Source organism: Didymosphaeria variabile, assembly GCF_027946475.1.
Source record: "Didymosphaeria variabile strain IMI 356815 chromosome Unknown scaffold_2, whole genome shotgun sequence".
Taxonomy (NCBI): domain Eukaryota; kingdom Fungi; phylum Ascomycota; class Dothideomycetes; order Pleosporales; family Didymosphaeriaceae; genus Didymosphaeria; species Didymosphaeria variabile.
Window position 1 is genome coordinate 722783 of NW_026611621.1, and position 14919 is coordinate 737701.

Sequence of the window (14919 nt, forward strand, 5' to 3'; positions counted from 1 at the left end):
GATCATTCGATACGAACATTTGGATCTTCGATACATAGTGCCATCGGTACCTAGTGCCATACAACAGCATGTTAGCGGCATATACCCAGGAAGAGCATTGATTGGCGCAGGAGCACTACAGCTTGCGAACGTTCTCATGAGCCAGATCGAAAAAGCACACCTCCACATTATATGCCATTGTGATCTATAATTGTATGACTTGATGAAGTAGAGATCAATCCATGTGAGTCTCAACGGAAGCCTTACTCCAGCAATCACTACAACCGCTTGCTCTAAGTGTAGTTACCCTTATGCCGGTAATATAATGGCGATATTTGTCCGTTGCAACAGCGGTCTCTAGCTCTACAGTTTCAAATCTGCATGGAATTATGCAAGACGCCCGGTCAGATCAATCCGGCTGACTGCAGCCGCCGATGAGGCCGGCCCATCGAAGACAAGTGTCGGGATTGGCATGCCATGGTACTCACACGAGACATGCAGGAATACGCTTGAGGTGTAGATCTCGATAGTCGCTTGAAGTGAATTACTTAGACAGGCAAGTAAAGCAAGAAGTGTCGAAGACAGCGGAAAACTATGCCATTCAATCGGATTGAAGGATACCAGATGGTCGTAGAGCAAGGGTTTTAACTCGTGGAGGTAACCCTCCTTTGTCGTCACTACTCAGGACTATTTGAAAAGCAGTTTAAAGGATGAGCACAAAAGTAAACATTGGGGTAGATCTTGTCGATGTACTACAGACGCGAGGGACTTCGAAGCGAAATCGACCCGAATTACTTAATCGAGCAAGCGTTATCATCGAAAATTGCCACACATTGGTGCATGAAAGTGAACGATCTCGATGCAAGCGAAGCCGGGTGAAGTTAGTGGAGGGTAGGTTTAGGCGAGGCTGAGACTCCCGCGCTGCCCCACCAAATGTTGTCAACACCAAATTCTCCTTCGAGGACTACACTGCTATCTACCCCCACGCTCTCTTGTCTTCTTCCGGAGCTAGACACCACACCGTCATTTACCGCCGCTATGTCGACCATCCGCGCGATGCGCACGTCCGATCTCCTACGCATAACAACGACCAACCTCGACCCCTTCACCGAAACCTACAACATCGGCTTCTACCTCGAATACCTGACCAAATGGCCCGACCTATGCCGCGTAATTGAAGGCATCGACGGCGAGATCGAAGGATACAGTGCGTCTATCTACCTCATACCCCATCTCCCCCTTCCTTCTTTCCCAATGCGTCTCTTCCCATCAGCAGCAGTGAAAGCTAACACCGCCATCTCCAGTCCTCGGCAAACTCGAATCCTCCCCCTTCCCACCCGCAGTCCACCCCTACTCGCCGCACACAAATCCCGACCCAAATTACCTCCCCTGGCACGGCCACATCACCGCCCTCACCGTCTCCCCGCGCGCCCGCCGCCTCGGACACGCGACTGCGCTGTCGGACAGTCTGGCCAAGGCATGCGATGCCGCCAACGCGTGGTTCGTCGATCTTTTCGTAAGGGAGAGCAATGTCGTGGGGAAGCAGCTCTACCACAAGATGGGGTATAGTGTGTATCGCAAGGTCAAGGATTACTACAATGATGGCGAGGATGCGCTGGATATGCGGATGCCGCTGAGTAGGGATAAGGATAGGGCCCATGTGAGGGAGAATGGGGAGAAGTTTGAGGTGTTACCGCAGGATGTGTGGTAAGGTTAAGGTAGGAACTTGAAGATTTTCTCTGGGAAGGATGCGAAGAATCTCGCATGCTGATCCTCCACGTTGGCATGAAGGGATAAAAGTTTGGAGAAGTTATTGACATGCTGCATACGTGAGTCATCTCTAGCTCCCTCCCATTTCGCGCCTTCTGGTCTCCTATTGACACAATGATTCATAGATCCACATTACCCACCGCCCAAAGAAATGCACAGGATATAAAACTACACCGAAGTATCCATACCATCCGAATACCGTCAACCCAAGAAAAACGATCCTCCGTCCTGCTCCCTTGCGCCCGATGAATCCCTCCGCCTCGGCACAACAGGAGCGAAATCCTGCGTCAATATGCTCGAAGAGATGGACGCAGTACGCGATCGCGATCTCTCTGTACGCCCCGCCTGCGTCACGTCCAGGAACTCGCGTTGTATGATCATTGGCTTTCCCATACTACTGCCTCGAACGGGCCACGGATTGCGATCCGATGCCGCTACCGCGCTGTCATTGCTGCTCCCTGACGAATGTCAGTGTCGTTTATATGCGCGCCGGCGCTTCACAATGCGAAAGAGGCAATACTGGGTTCTGCTCGTTGGTCGCTCAGACTCTCCGGCCGGCTCGGACCTTGGCTCGGACCTCCATTCCTGTTGATATGCCGCGGGAAGCTGCCGGTCATATGGCCCATCGAATACATCGGTGTCGGTGCTCTGCGCTCGCGCTCTCCTTCGCTATCTGTGCCAAAACCCATGGGATCGGGCGACATTTGTTTAAGACGTTGTGGCTGTTGTGGTCTCCTCACATCATGTGGTATCGGTGGCGCCTGCCTGAAGCGCCGCGCTGGACCAAGCTGTTTCTCATCGTCCACGAGGACGACCATCCAGACGCCCACCGCGCCGGATTGCCCGAGCAGCGGCGTGCAATGGATCCATCGAGGACGACCTTCTTCGTGTGAGCCTTCGTCGAGGTTCGCGGTTGCGGTGGTGAGCCAGCGAATCTTCGCGGTGACACCGCGCGAGCTGTCGGTCAGGGCTTCGGCGACGGAGTTGCGCACGCGCGTGTTGCCTCCTATGCGATCTAAGAAGCGAGACTGGAGAATGCCCGGGACGCGAAGGGACGGCGATACGAAAAGGATGCGCAGCGAGGGCGCCGGTCGGATGAGCAAGTACTACGCTGCGTCAGTAAAGTGCAGATACAAGTGCAATACCACTGTACATGTTTATACACGCCCTGCAACTTGCCCTCGCTCTTCGAAGACAAGCCTGGACTGGGCGCCTCGTAGCTCGTCATATCTTTGATCAACACCCTCGGCCGCGGTGGCTGATTTCCACCCCTCGTGCTCATGTTATCATCCTCTTCAAGTGTCTCTCTGTGCATGTTCCCGCCGTGCCGCCTTACCGTGTCCAGCTCCTGGATGTTGAACATCTCGCTCAACTGCTGGAACTCGTCTTTCGCCTCGTCAGGCGGCTCACGGCCATCTTTGATATCAAGCATGTGCCTGAACGCGTCGAGGTCGGTGCAGTCCTTCACGAGGCCTGAGACGTCGACTTGCGCGCCGATAAAGTAGCGGAGGTTACCGCGGGAATCGAGGAGCGGAGCCATCATGAGGAGGTTCATGAAGGGAGAGCCGTCACGGCGACTGAACGCAATCAGGTCTGTAAGACAAAAAAAAAGAAGAGGATCGAGAGGAAGACGTACTAGTTCAGAAACACCTCGCTGACTTCCTTGCCCTCGGAGACGGCGTTGTGAAGGCGCGTCACGCTGGCGCGATTCGTCATCGGGCCTTGAAGAAAGCGGCAGTTCCTGCCAATGGCGAAGTTAACACCATACTGGGTTGTACGGTGGAACTCTTCCGACGCGAAAATAATAGGGTTGTCCGATCTCGAGGGATCAGTCACGCAGAACACCTCAGCCAGACCCTCGCTCGCTTCGCGCAATATGGGAGGTAGATTACCCGTTACGCGCTTCTGCACGCTGACACTGACGAGCTGGATGAAGACGTGGGTGATGAACGCGGGGAGCTCCTCCCGCACAAGGATATCGAAAGCTTGCTGCGCTTTGTCCTCGAGGACCGCATTGAGCGTGGATCGCGGCGGGTGGTCGGTGAATTCTTGCCCGTCAATGGGCTCCAGGGCTTCGGCTACGGCATTTGCGTACTGTATCGCTCGCATTGCTTTGAGCGCGTCAAGGTAATAGATCAATATGGGGACAGATTTAGGCCGCGCTGTGCTGAGGAAGGCAGTGAATCGGAGGAGGGAAGGGGTATCGCGAAAGATGGCTTGCAAGTGCTCTCTGGAAAATAGTTGCTCGGAGCGGGTTTCCAAATTGAAGCTTTTGGTATGGTTCTCAGTTGGGGCGACGAGCTCGTAGGACTGGGGATCATCTTCAAGGAGGGGGGATAACCGGTCATGATCCTCCAGTGGGCCTTTGGTTTGTAAGGGACCTAATTGGTTTGTTGCGATAGATGAAGCTTGCGTGTCGTAGGATTGAATGGAGTCACCTGAGCTGCGCAAGCTTCTTTCGCGCATTGACGCAGAGTCAATTGTTGCAGGCATTGGAGTGAGACCAGGACTGGCACTTCGAGTTGGAGCTTCAGTTGGAGGTAGACTTGAAGAGCGGAAGAAACGTCTCTTGAGTGTGGCAGTATTGCTACTATAAAAGTGTCAATATAGTGTTGATCTGATGACGATATTGCGACGATCTTACCTAGTTCTCGTGGGTATGTGTATGCCTCTTCGTGTAAAATCAGGTGGAGGGGCGGCAGCAGCGTCTTCTTCAGATGGGCCTGGGGATTGATGTCTCCCAGGAGGGTAATCAGACGTCTTGCCTAGAGGGGGCTGGAACTGTTGTACAGGCGCGTGTTCTTCATCGGCATGAACCTGATCTAAATCCTCCACGAGCGGTTCGGCAGCCTTTGTATCTTGTATGCTGTCATCTGCGGCGCTATCCCGATCTCCACCCCCATGCCCGCCCCCATTAGTCGGAAGCGAATGGCCCATGCCGGGCTGAGAAAGCTTAACAGGACTGGTCGGCGACGAGATCACGACCGGGGCGGAAGAGAAGAAGCCGTGACCTGAAAGCCTGTTCTTCTTCTTCGTTAACATTGGCATGACAGGCGGCTCCCAAGAGACTGTAGTCTAGAGACTGCGTTCGGGTTGCCCGCAGTTGGAGGAGGGGACGTTGACCGCACTTGATGGAGTGTGCTGCATCCATGTACTATCATGACGCATGGGACATACCGTACCAAAAAGGTCGCAACTGACACCGGCTCGGCCCAAGACGTCCAAACAGACTTTTGGAACCCCCCTGGACCCACGGTTTAGCGCCACAGCGATCAATGGGTCGATGATGGCAGCGTGCAGGTGAAGGCCCTAAAAGAGATAACCGGTCTCCAGATCGCCTAATCGCCTGTGTGGTGCAGTTGGGGATCTTAGCCGGCGATTTACTCGCAGATACGATCAGATCCCGTCTGCTAGCAAAGCTACGAAGTTTCTTCGGTCACTTCGGGAGATTTTCTGGATGTCGCACGAAGGATCAGCTGTGCTGCCTGGTGTTAGATGTAAAGACGAGCCAGGAGAGGTGGAATGCAACAGCACATTTCGAGCCACCGATCCGCCGCAAAAGAGGTGATGCGCAGGAAGTTCCATGCACCGTGCCAACCCTGTGAAGATCTGTGTGCCTCGACGATGGAGGCTCAAGACCGCGTGCTGGTCGCATACGGTTCCAGTCACCGAGCGCATGCGTACGTATGGGCGAAAGAGTCATGGTGAGCATGCAAGGGTCTGCACATTGAGTTCCTGACGAGCTTGACTCGCTATCCCTGTCTCACAGACACGATCATCACGTTTGGATGCTGAGCTAACCGCAACGCGTGCGCGTCACGCTCAGTAGCACGAACGCTATGCCGCAAAGAACGTACGTCGCCGAAAACGTTCAGATGTTCGGAGGCCAGTGCGCATTATGGTTTCAGGAAGGATTCAACGCGGCAAAGCGGGGGACCACAAGCTTCGAAATTCTCATTTAACAGTCGTTCGTCAGGGCGACTCGCGTGTCGAGGGTGCCATCTGCTAGCTTCCGCTCAATAGTTGCGCCATGACACTTCATTAGCATGCGGAGGACTGTACAGCCGGAGCAAATCGAGCATAGCTGTTATTGAACCCAATCACCGCGGTGGAGACTGTGCTAACCGATGGCGCTATGCAAGCAATCCCTCTCGCTCATGGCTCCAATCTTCTTCCTCTTCAGCGCTTTTCGCAGGATGCCTATAAAGTATATAGTGCTGGACGAAAAAGATGATGTCAAAGACGATTGTGATGTTCCCAAGGCCAAACTTAACTGGGTTGCCAGTGATCCCGCTCCAGTCGTTTTGGAGCGAGGAATCAAGGATCAATTGTGCCAGAGAAAGCCAGCCACCCGCGAAATCGAGCAACATCGGATAAATGCTCCATCCGTCTGTCGACTTTCGCTTGAAGTTGACCCAGGCCTGAGGAATGTATTTCATCACGACCGTGATGATTTTCACATAGCCTAGCGCATAGATCTGGTGATATGTCAGATTGCAGCATGGAGACTGCTGATCTTCGACTCACCACATCAATCCAGGCCCAACCACTGGGGTCATATCCTGAATCCTTCCCTAGCACTTGCGCAAGGCAGACTGTGACGAGTATCGCCAACACGCATCCCCAGAATATGCCCAGGGCTGCCTTCGATGCCTTCTGTCGCGCGCCCACCCTGAACCCCCAGATCCATGTGTAGAATTGACTGTATAGTATCACGCACATGAAAGCGCCATGTGCGGCGAACAGAAAGTCGTTGAATTGCACGGTGTTCTCGGGCGCGGAAGGATGGCGATAGGCATACTGTGATCGTATCGTCGGAGAGTACATGAAAGTAGCAGTGTTGATCGCATAGCTACAAGAAAAATCCTCGTCAGCACTTGGATACAGCCATAGATTGCAGTTCATACCAGGTGAAGCCGAGAATGTTAAGCGTAGGGAAATCTACAGAAATCTTAGCTCCCACTTTGAGCAGGAAAGTCTGTCTGCACAGTCTTCTCACCAATTGCAAGCCCCAAAGTTGACTTTCGATTCCAGTTGTTGAACGCTTGCGGATAGAATGAGGCAGACCTTTATCGCAGTCAGTATTCGTTGTATTTAGCCACTTCATCGCAGGACTGACCAGCTCAAGAAGTACGCCCAACCCAGAATTCGCGACAACGCACGAAGGAACATGACAAGCTCGGAGTCGGCCTCAGGCATGCCGAGCTATGGCGACCTTGAAGACGATATGTGTGGTATGTACAGTTCTAACATATAGAAAGAGTTATCAAGGTCAACAGTGGCTTATCTCGGCGGATAGCAGGGCGAAGACAAGTGACACAGTGTTCAGCTGCACCTCCGCATGACCACAATAATCAAAGAGAGAAGCAGAAAGCCATCAGCTGCATCTGTAACAGCTCACGTATTACGCACGAGGACTCGAGGGACGACCATCCGAATTACTGTCATCCCGACGTTCGGTGTTTGGTGGGAGCTGGCCGATCGCGTAGGTTGTCGCCGAATGACGACACCCACACGCGTTCTAGAAGCGCCAAGGCGCCTGCCCTTTCCGAGCGATTACGCCTCTGACACTTCGAGTGGTTATCAATCGTCGGCCCTACTTCAGTCTTTCTTCGCAGTATTATTTGCATCGCTCTTGATCAACATTCCTATCACGATGACATTGGTCCTGCGGACTTCTTCGATTACATAACCCGCCTCAATGACAGCATCAATCCACCTTATGCTAACGAAAGACAATAGCTCTTAGACAGTAGTGAACCGGCATTCGTCGGACGATCTTCAATGCATGTTCCAAATGTTTCCCACTTCGTTAACCCAAATACAAGAGCCGTAACGTACAATTCAAAGAAAGCTGTCTATTTTCACAAGTCCCAACCGCCACATCGAATCAAGTGCAACAGCACCCATTGGGAATCTACCCTTTTGTTAGTTACAAGCGCAATGAACGAATTTAGTAGACTGACGCATTTGCAATCGCTAGACGACCAGCCCGTGCAAGGGCACTCGATACACGGTGTCAGAGTCGTGGACCCTTCCGCATTTCGGCTGACCTTCATTGAGCGCTCCAAGGACGTCTGCATCAGATATCAGTATTGGTGTCATATCTTTTCGAACTTCAAGACGTACCGCTGCAGGCGAGGCAACTACAACGGACGCCATGGCCAATGCTACCATTGCGATGAACCTCATCGTGTCTTTCGGAAGCTAGCGGATATGATCGTGGTGAGACTTTGACGGTAGTTTTACGATCGCTTCGGGGACGATTCGACAAAGTACGTTGATCTTTCACGTTGCACGCGTATCAATGTATTGATCTGCAGAGACGCGTTTCGATTCGAGCAAGGCGCAATATTGGACGAAGCAAGGGAACTGTCTCCCTTTATCTAGCTATTTAAACACCTCCAGCACCACGTGTTTCCCCCGGACCGCAACATCCACTACCCAGGACCCAGCTCCTGGGCGGCGCGGGTGTACATATTACCCCAATATCCACCTTTCGCAGTTTGCGGTCCAAGAACAGATACAAGCCTAGCATTCTTTCGTGGTTTGCCGCGAAGATGCAACTATCAGCCCAACATCCTGGTCGGTGCATGGATCGGGTAAATGATCGCTGAGTATCAGCCAGAACGGATGAAGACCTCGCAAGGAACATATATTGTCGCGCTAATTCTGGAGGGCTAGAGGACACAACTCCAGACTGTTCTTCCATCCGCTAAATGTCGAATGCGGCGGAGTTGGGACTTGGAAGCGAATGGTCGTGTTCTAGACTTTCTGAGTCGTGTACCCCAGAGACCTTAAGATGGGGTCCTATGGGGTAACAAATACTAATCGAAGGATTCATACGAACCTGGATCTAGGGATTTTAAGGATGTCCCGTGTCTTGCGTACATCTTGCTGCAGGATCTCCAAGCGGCCGTACGTGAGATGTTTTACGCCGCACTGCGATGCAAACAAGAGGTTGAGCATGCCTGCCCTTCCTGGACGACTACTATCGAGGATTGTTCCGATCGAACTCTTCTTGTATCGACAAAGTCCAGGCTGCCCATTTCGTGTCGAGCCAAATGCTTCTTCCGCCTTACGATCAAAGTGGAAGCCTCTTCACCACTAGCCGTACGACGAAACAACGGCACTCCAATCCATACATACATACACTACCCCCAATGGTAGCATATACGAGATCTAGCACCACCTACGCCGCAGAAACATGTCGAGCCGTGTAGTCCCGTCTGCTTCCTTTTTCGTGCAAGTACAAACGTCTCATAGATTAACCGGGCGTAGAAGCGACAGCCGCGTCCTCTAAGCGGATGGCCCGTCAACCCGGATAGTAGTAGGAGCATTTCGGCAAGTGCTTCCATATACTAGTGTAGCCACGCTCTCTCCTAGGAACATGTAGTGTCCTCTGTACATCTCAATTATGTTGCGAATTTGGTCACGGACTCTCAAGGATAGCAAATCCATATTCGGATTTCTGAACGGTGCTACGCTGTTGCTCGTATAGGCACTTCTATTAGCATCATGTATATAGGAATAGCGAACTACCATCGTAGTCATCCCATGAGCCCCCATGGTTGTTTCAACAGTGATTTCTCCAATCCCAATCTCCCAATTTCTGACCTCTTCTCTATGAGTTTCGCAAAATAAATCTCGTACACTATAACACACGCAGACAGTAGGAACTCAGGCCCCCCATCTAACACAGCCGAAATACCTGCCCCCCTCCCAGAGTTCAACTTCGAACAACGAGCCGCACGCCTATCTGGTGATCACAAGTCCCCAGCCCCAAGTTTCCTCATCAGCACCTTCACCAACATGCACAGAGGAGCATCTTTTCAAGTATATAGCATAACATCTTGCCAACTCTCTCAGCAAGGCACTCTAAGCTTCCTTTCGTGAGAACGCTCAACCTTACGCTAATTGACCCCATTTCCACCGCACAAGACATTGAGCGAGATCTTCGTCTCTCGCATGGTCACGTCCAGGCATCGAGGAGCATTTTCACAGATCACAACATCACTTTGTCCCAAGTTTCTTTGGTGTCAAGCCTCTCACCAAGCCAGTTCAAGTCCTACAAACTTCACGGATCAAGAACAGCTTAAGACCTACCGTTGCATACCAAACCCTCAACTTCGCACATCAAACCCTCAACCCCGTCTGAACCCCCATCCCCTCCCCGCCTCGCCTCGTCCGCCCCACCCAAATGTCGCCATCTTCGCTCATCTGACGTGCTCGCCAACCCCACAGCCCACATATCACTTCACCACAAAAAAGCTGTCATTCGAGCCAGGTTCTCACGAATAGATTCGCTTTATGCTAGCTAGCCTACGGGAAGTTATCCCCGCACGGGGCGATCCCTAATGCATGAACCTTATCCAGACGTCCACTACAGGGAGCCGGCCAATCTCCACACCAGTACCAAGTCTATCCTGAAAGAATAAGAAAGAAAAAGAGTAACAATAGTCATGCCATCATTTCGTGTGCTAAGAACCCTCCAGCACAATCCTTATACGTTACGTTGACCACGTTACATCTATAGCTGCTCAAGCAGACCCTCAGCCTCGAGAAGGAGGATGATCTGGTGCACCGCCGTCCGGACGTTGCTCTTCGAGATGTCGACGGTGAGATCGGCCTTCTGCGGCACCTCGTACGGGTCGTCGACGCCGGTGAAGCCCTTGATCTCGCCGTTGCGGGCCTTGGCGTAGATGCCGCGCCTGTCCGTCTTCTCGGCGTACTCGAGCGGCGTGGCGACGTGGATCAGGTAGAAGCTGCCGTACTTCTCAACGAGCTCCCTAGCGTGCTGGCGAGCCTGCTCAAAGGGCGCAATGGGCGCGGCGATGACGGCGGCACCGGCCTTGGTGAGCTCAGAGGCAACGAAGGCGATGCGGCCGATGTTGCGGTCGCGGTCCTCGCGGGAGAAGCCGAGCTCGCCCGAGAGCTCGGAGCGGACGTTCTCGCCGAGGAGGAGAGAGACGGAGCGGCCGCCTTGCTGGTTGAGGGTGACGTTGAGAGCGCGGGCGATGGCATCTTTGCCTGAGTTGGTGAGACCGGTGAGGAAGATGGTGAACCCCTGCTGGCTACGCGGGGGGTGGGATTCGCGGAGGACTCTGACAACCTCTGGGTAGGAGAACCACTCGGGGATCTCCTGTCCAGTTCGGAGGCGCTTGCGGAGCTCCGTTCCGGAGATGTCCAAGGTGCGGATACCTTCCTTGACCTCGTCCTTCGGCTTGTACTCGTCCGAGTCGGGGAGGTAGGTCATCATCTGGAAGGGCACGACCTCAATGCCGAGCTCATCCCTGTACTTCTCGACCGCATATTGTGCATCATAAGGACCGTAGAACTCCTCGCCCTTGGAGTTCTTTCCGGGGCCAGCGTGGTCACGACCGACAATGAAGTGAGTGGCACCGTGATTCTTGCGGATGATAGCGTGCCAGATGGCCTCACGAGGACCACCCATACGCATAGCGAGAGGCAGCAGACCAAGGACGGCCATGCCATTGGGGTATCGAGGAAGAAGTGCCTGGTAGACGCGGACACGGGTGAAGTGGTCGATGTCACCGGGCTTGGTGAGACCGACGACGGGGTGGATCAAGACGTTGGCTTGACGAGCGCGGGCGGCGCGGACGGTAAGCTCACGGTGAGCGCGGTGCATGGGGTTACGGGTCTGGAAAGCGACGACCTTGGACCAGCCAAGCTTGTCGAAGTGAAGGCGTAGTTCTGCGGGGGTGTCTTTTGCCAGTATTAGCGAAGCTTTCTATGGTGGAGTTCATCAGAAACCTACATCGCAGACCAACATAGTCGTAGTGCTCTAACCGGTCGATCGCTTCAAGCTTGCCGCCGACGTAGAACTCCTGAACGGTCTCGTAGAGATACTTGACGGCGGGGTGCTCTGGGTCGCCGCCAAAGACCTCCTTGGCCTCCTTTTGCCTGTCGAGCTGTCAGTTTCCTTGTTGTAGATGTTCGCCACAGCACATACTTGTCCGGCCTGTAGACATCGTCGACCGTGATGATAGCAAGGTTGCGGTCATCACGGAAGTCGCGCAGCGCAACCCTAGCTCCCGCCTTGATACCAAGGTTGTCTATCGTCTGTTGCGACACGTCGAGCGTGATGGGCATGGAGAAGAGAGCTCCATCTGCGAGGCGGTTGTCCGCGACGACACTGGGCTGCGGTCAGCTTACATCCGAATCAAAACGGCCATAGCTACTCACCCATTGTAGTCCTTCTCGTTCAGGAAGCCTGTTCGCGACAAGTCAGTGATGGTGTTCAGCGGGTGCGATATGCCGTCATCCGTCCCCGAGTCATGTTTGGCTGCAAACCCAGCAAACACGAGGGGCAGTAGCCGCAACCCCACTAGAAAACCCAAATCCTAACGCACCTTCTAGCGGCGAGAAACCTCCGTTGAGGATAAGCTCCAAGTCGCACAATTGCCTCTCGGTGAGGACAATCGCCTGAAGCTTCTCCGCCTCGTCGTAGAGCTCCTTGCGCCGCGGCGCATCACGCGCGATCAGGTCCTTGAGGACACCGCCTGGTACCATTAGTGCCTGCATGCGCGTCAAGCGCCTGGCGTCGGCTTACCATGGGGTGGGTTGGCCATGTTTAATAATGTGGAAGTGTGAGGTGTAGTTGCTGCGATTTATAGCAATGCGTAGGAACAACGAGAGTCCTGGGGATGATTGCGCAATCTGTCCTTCCGTTTGAAGAAAGTCGTGGGTGGAGTTCGTTGGACGCGCGGTCAGATCGTGAGTGTTGACGCAAACTTCACAGGACGGCTGGAAGTCTGATGACACGGTGTTTACACGAAGAACACGTTGTTTATAAATAAGTGGAAAGCAGGGCCCCGAAATTTCTGCTGTGGAAGGTGCCGAATGACGGAAGTATATACCTCTGTGGTCCTATGGGGGGCGCGCTTTCTCCATAGCACTCTCCCGTAGCTAGACTAGCTACAACCGGTGTTGCTCTTTGGATCGGCTATTGCTTAGGTCGATTGCGCAATTGCACGCGATTTGCATTCTATTGTCGGATGCATGGGGAGGGCAGAGCTGGGCTTTATCCATGTCCTTGGCTCCAGAATGGCGACAGCGGCAGGCGAAACCTTGGAAGCTCACACATCACACGCTAAGTGACCACATAAGATTTGTATGTTCTATTAATTGTTTTATTTTATTTCAGATTTCACTCGCCCAAATAGTGACTGATTTGAAAAGAAAGACTCAACCCAGGATCAGTCTGACTCGATCTCGTGGGGAGTACAATAATGTTCGTGACCCATCCATGCAGTTCGCTCATGCCCGAAACGCCAATGCTAAAATGCTAAGAAACAACCACTCAGAATATTTTCCGATGACGACATGCCGATCATGCAACCACAGTCTCCTGCAGCTTCTGCACCAACTCCTCAGCTTCTTGCTGTTGCTGCTGCTGCGCCAAAAATTGGGCGTAGCGTGATTGGGGGTTGTGGATGCCGCACTCGGTCTTGTTCTTTCCCTTCCAGCGGCCAGCACGCTCATCCTCGCCAGCGGCGACAGGCTGGGTTGAGTGCCAGTCACCAACGCTCTTGTAACCCTGGTCCAAGAGTTCATTGTATGGGACCTTGTTTGCGTCGACGTACTCCTTCACTTGGGCGAAAGACCAGTTGGCGAGAGGGTTAATCTTGATGACACCGCTGTCGGTGACTTCGATGATGTCGAGGTCACCGCGCTTGCCACCTTGGCTCTTCCGTCGTCCAGTAAGGAGGGCTTTGACGTTGAGCTCAGCATTGGCCCGGGCAGCCGGTTCCACCTTGGCAACGTAGTCGTACTTCTCGTCGTTGACTTCCCAGAAGTTCTTGCCATACTTGGCTTCGAAGTCTTCCGTAGTGTTGCATCCACGGGGCTTGTAGACGTGGATGGTGTTGCCATATCGCTGTCGGACCCGCTCGACAAGGTCTAGAGTCTCCTGGAACTGGTAGAGCGTGTCGTAGAAGATGAGATCAATGTTGGATTTGAGAGGGCCATCAAGCTTGGAGAGCATATCCACAGTGACTAAGCCAGTCAAGCCAAAGGCAGTGGACTGGTAGAGGCCGGGCAGGGAAGTGATGCACCAGCGAAGGATATCTGGCAGAGCGTTAGGAATGATCGCATCATGAGCATGAGGTGAGTGTTACGAACCTTGGGGCTCGAGCTGGGCCAACTGGTAGTTAAGGTACTTGAGATGAGCCTTGGAGAACACGATCTCGGGCAGGCTCTCATGGCTAGACTCGCCAGAGGCATAGCCAGATTCGTCGTCACGGATCATGTTTGCTTCCTCGTAGTAGAGCGAAGAAGACATCGTTTTGAGGGGGCGAGAAGGCCGCTAGAGAGACCCCACAAGTGAGGGCGCCGGGTGCAAATGTTGAGTGCTCTTGAACCTTTACGGTGGCTTTCTGGGCCGGGATAAAGTGCAAGGCAGGAAGTAGTCGAGCACAGCGGTTGAGAAGAGAGAGCAGAGAAGCAATGGTGCGAGGGAACACATTTCGGCTCCGTCATCGGCTTTCGTAAATATACAATGGCGCGAAGGTCTCATAGTGAAGAAGTATGGCGCAATCCGCGCTAACCGTTGTGGTCGAAAAAATCTTCGGGACAAAGATCGGGGTCGCCCAATAGTGAGACAGCAATGGTGCAATCGAGGCTTCGAAATCCAGCCTCGTCATTCTCCCTGCCTATCCTTCCCTGTACTTCCGCGGTGCCTGCGTTGCGGCTTTCTAAGCAGCCTCTTGTAGTGATTTTGTCATCCGTGGCAAATGGCGGTGATGACCCCGGAACGTCGAATTCCACATACGAGCATCTTGAGTCTCAGTAATCCAACAAAGTACGCATGATGAACAATTACAGCATATAAGACGAGGGTCATATTATCGACATCTGGAGATGCATCCCTTGCTCTTCAGACCCATGGTCGGAGGCACCGGGCTCAGCCTAGATCGTGCAAGTACGGCAAGCGATTGAGGGAACTTTTGGCCGCCGGACGTAACGGGCGTCGACGTCGAGGCATGCATGAAGGTTAGCCCAAGCTGCTACCCCGCGTGTATTCGAGGGTCAATATAACGATGCTGCAATGGTGTTGCGAGGAGGGTATGCGGATCTTTCGCCCAGAGCGAAGTCACTCAACAACGCTCAACTACGAAATGCCCCTGCATAATGGGATAACTCTTTTTG

At 53.3% G+C, this 14919-nt stretch overlaps 6 protein-coding genes across 6 annotated transcripts; 1 reads left to right on the top strand and 5 right to left on the bottom strand.

Moving 5' to 3' along the window:
• Nucleotides 1–1017: 1017 nt before the first annotated feature.
• On the top strand, nucleotides 1018–1690 carry naa20 (N-alpha-acetyltransferase 20; the record flags this gene model as incomplete). The annotated part of the gene is made up of 2 exons (XM_056210734.1): nucleotides 1018–1186; nucleotides 1284–1690. The coding sequence occupies 2 exons, from the start codon at nucleotides 1018–1020 to the stop codon at nucleotides 1688–1690; spliced, it is 576 nt and encodes a 191-aa protein (XP_056074207.1).
• A 556-nt stretch (nucleotides 1691–2246) lies between these two features.
• On the bottom strand, nucleotides 2247–3304 carry N0V89_001924 (uncharacterized protein; the record flags this gene model as incomplete). Its single annotated transcript, XM_056210735.1, has 2 exons — nucleotides 2247–2855; nucleotides 2915–3304. The coding sequence occupies 2 exons, from the start codon at nucleotides 3302–3304 to the stop codon at nucleotides 2247–2249; spliced, it is 999 nt and encodes a 332-aa protein (XP_056074208.1).
• An 80-nt stretch (nucleotides 3305–3384) lies between these two features.
• N0V89_001925 (uncharacterized protein) lies at nucleotides 3385–4797 on the bottom strand (the record flags this gene model as incomplete). The annotated part of the gene is made up of 2 exons (XM_056210736.1): nucleotides 3385–4339; nucleotides 4394–4797. The coding sequence occupies 2 exons, from the start codon at nucleotides 4795–4797 to the stop codon at nucleotides 3385–3387; spliced, it is 1359 nt and encodes a 452-aa protein (XP_056074209.1).
• A 1085-nt stretch (nucleotides 4798–5882) lies between these two features.
• Nucleotides 5883–6948, bottom strand: N0V89_001926 (uncharacterized protein; the record flags this gene model as incomplete). The annotated part of the gene is made up of 5 exons (XM_056210737.1): nucleotides 5883–6227; nucleotides 6277–6601; nucleotides 6657–6690; nucleotides 6749–6816; nucleotides 6869–6948. The coding sequence occupies 5 exons, from the start codon at nucleotides 6946–6948 to the stop codon at nucleotides 5883–5885; spliced, it is 852 nt and encodes a 283-aa protein (XP_056074210.1).
• A 3331-nt stretch (nucleotides 6949–10279) lies between these two features.
• MET3 (Sulfate adenylyltransferase) lies at nucleotides 10280–12341 on the bottom strand (the record flags this gene model as incomplete). Its single annotated transcript, XM_056210738.1, has 6 exons — nucleotides 10280–11475; nucleotides 11528–11673; nucleotides 11723–11905; nucleotides 11956–11983; nucleotides 12123–12272; nucleotides 12323–12341. The coding sequence occupies 6 exons, from the start codon at nucleotides 12339–12341 to the stop codon at nucleotides 10280–10282; spliced, it is 1722 nt and encodes a 573-aa protein (XP_056074211.1).
• A 761-nt stretch (nucleotides 12342–13102) lies between these two features.
• On the bottom strand, nucleotides 13103–14053 carry MET16 (3'-phosphoadenylsulfate reductase; the record flags this gene model as incomplete). Its single annotated transcript, XM_056210739.1, has 2 exons — nucleotides 13103–13839; nucleotides 13894–14053. 2 exons carry the CDS (start codon nucleotides 14051–14053, stop codon nucleotides 13103–13105), a joined length of 897 nt encoding a protein of 298 aa, XP_056074212.1.
• Between the last annotated feature and the right edge of the window lie 866 nt (nucleotides 14054–14919).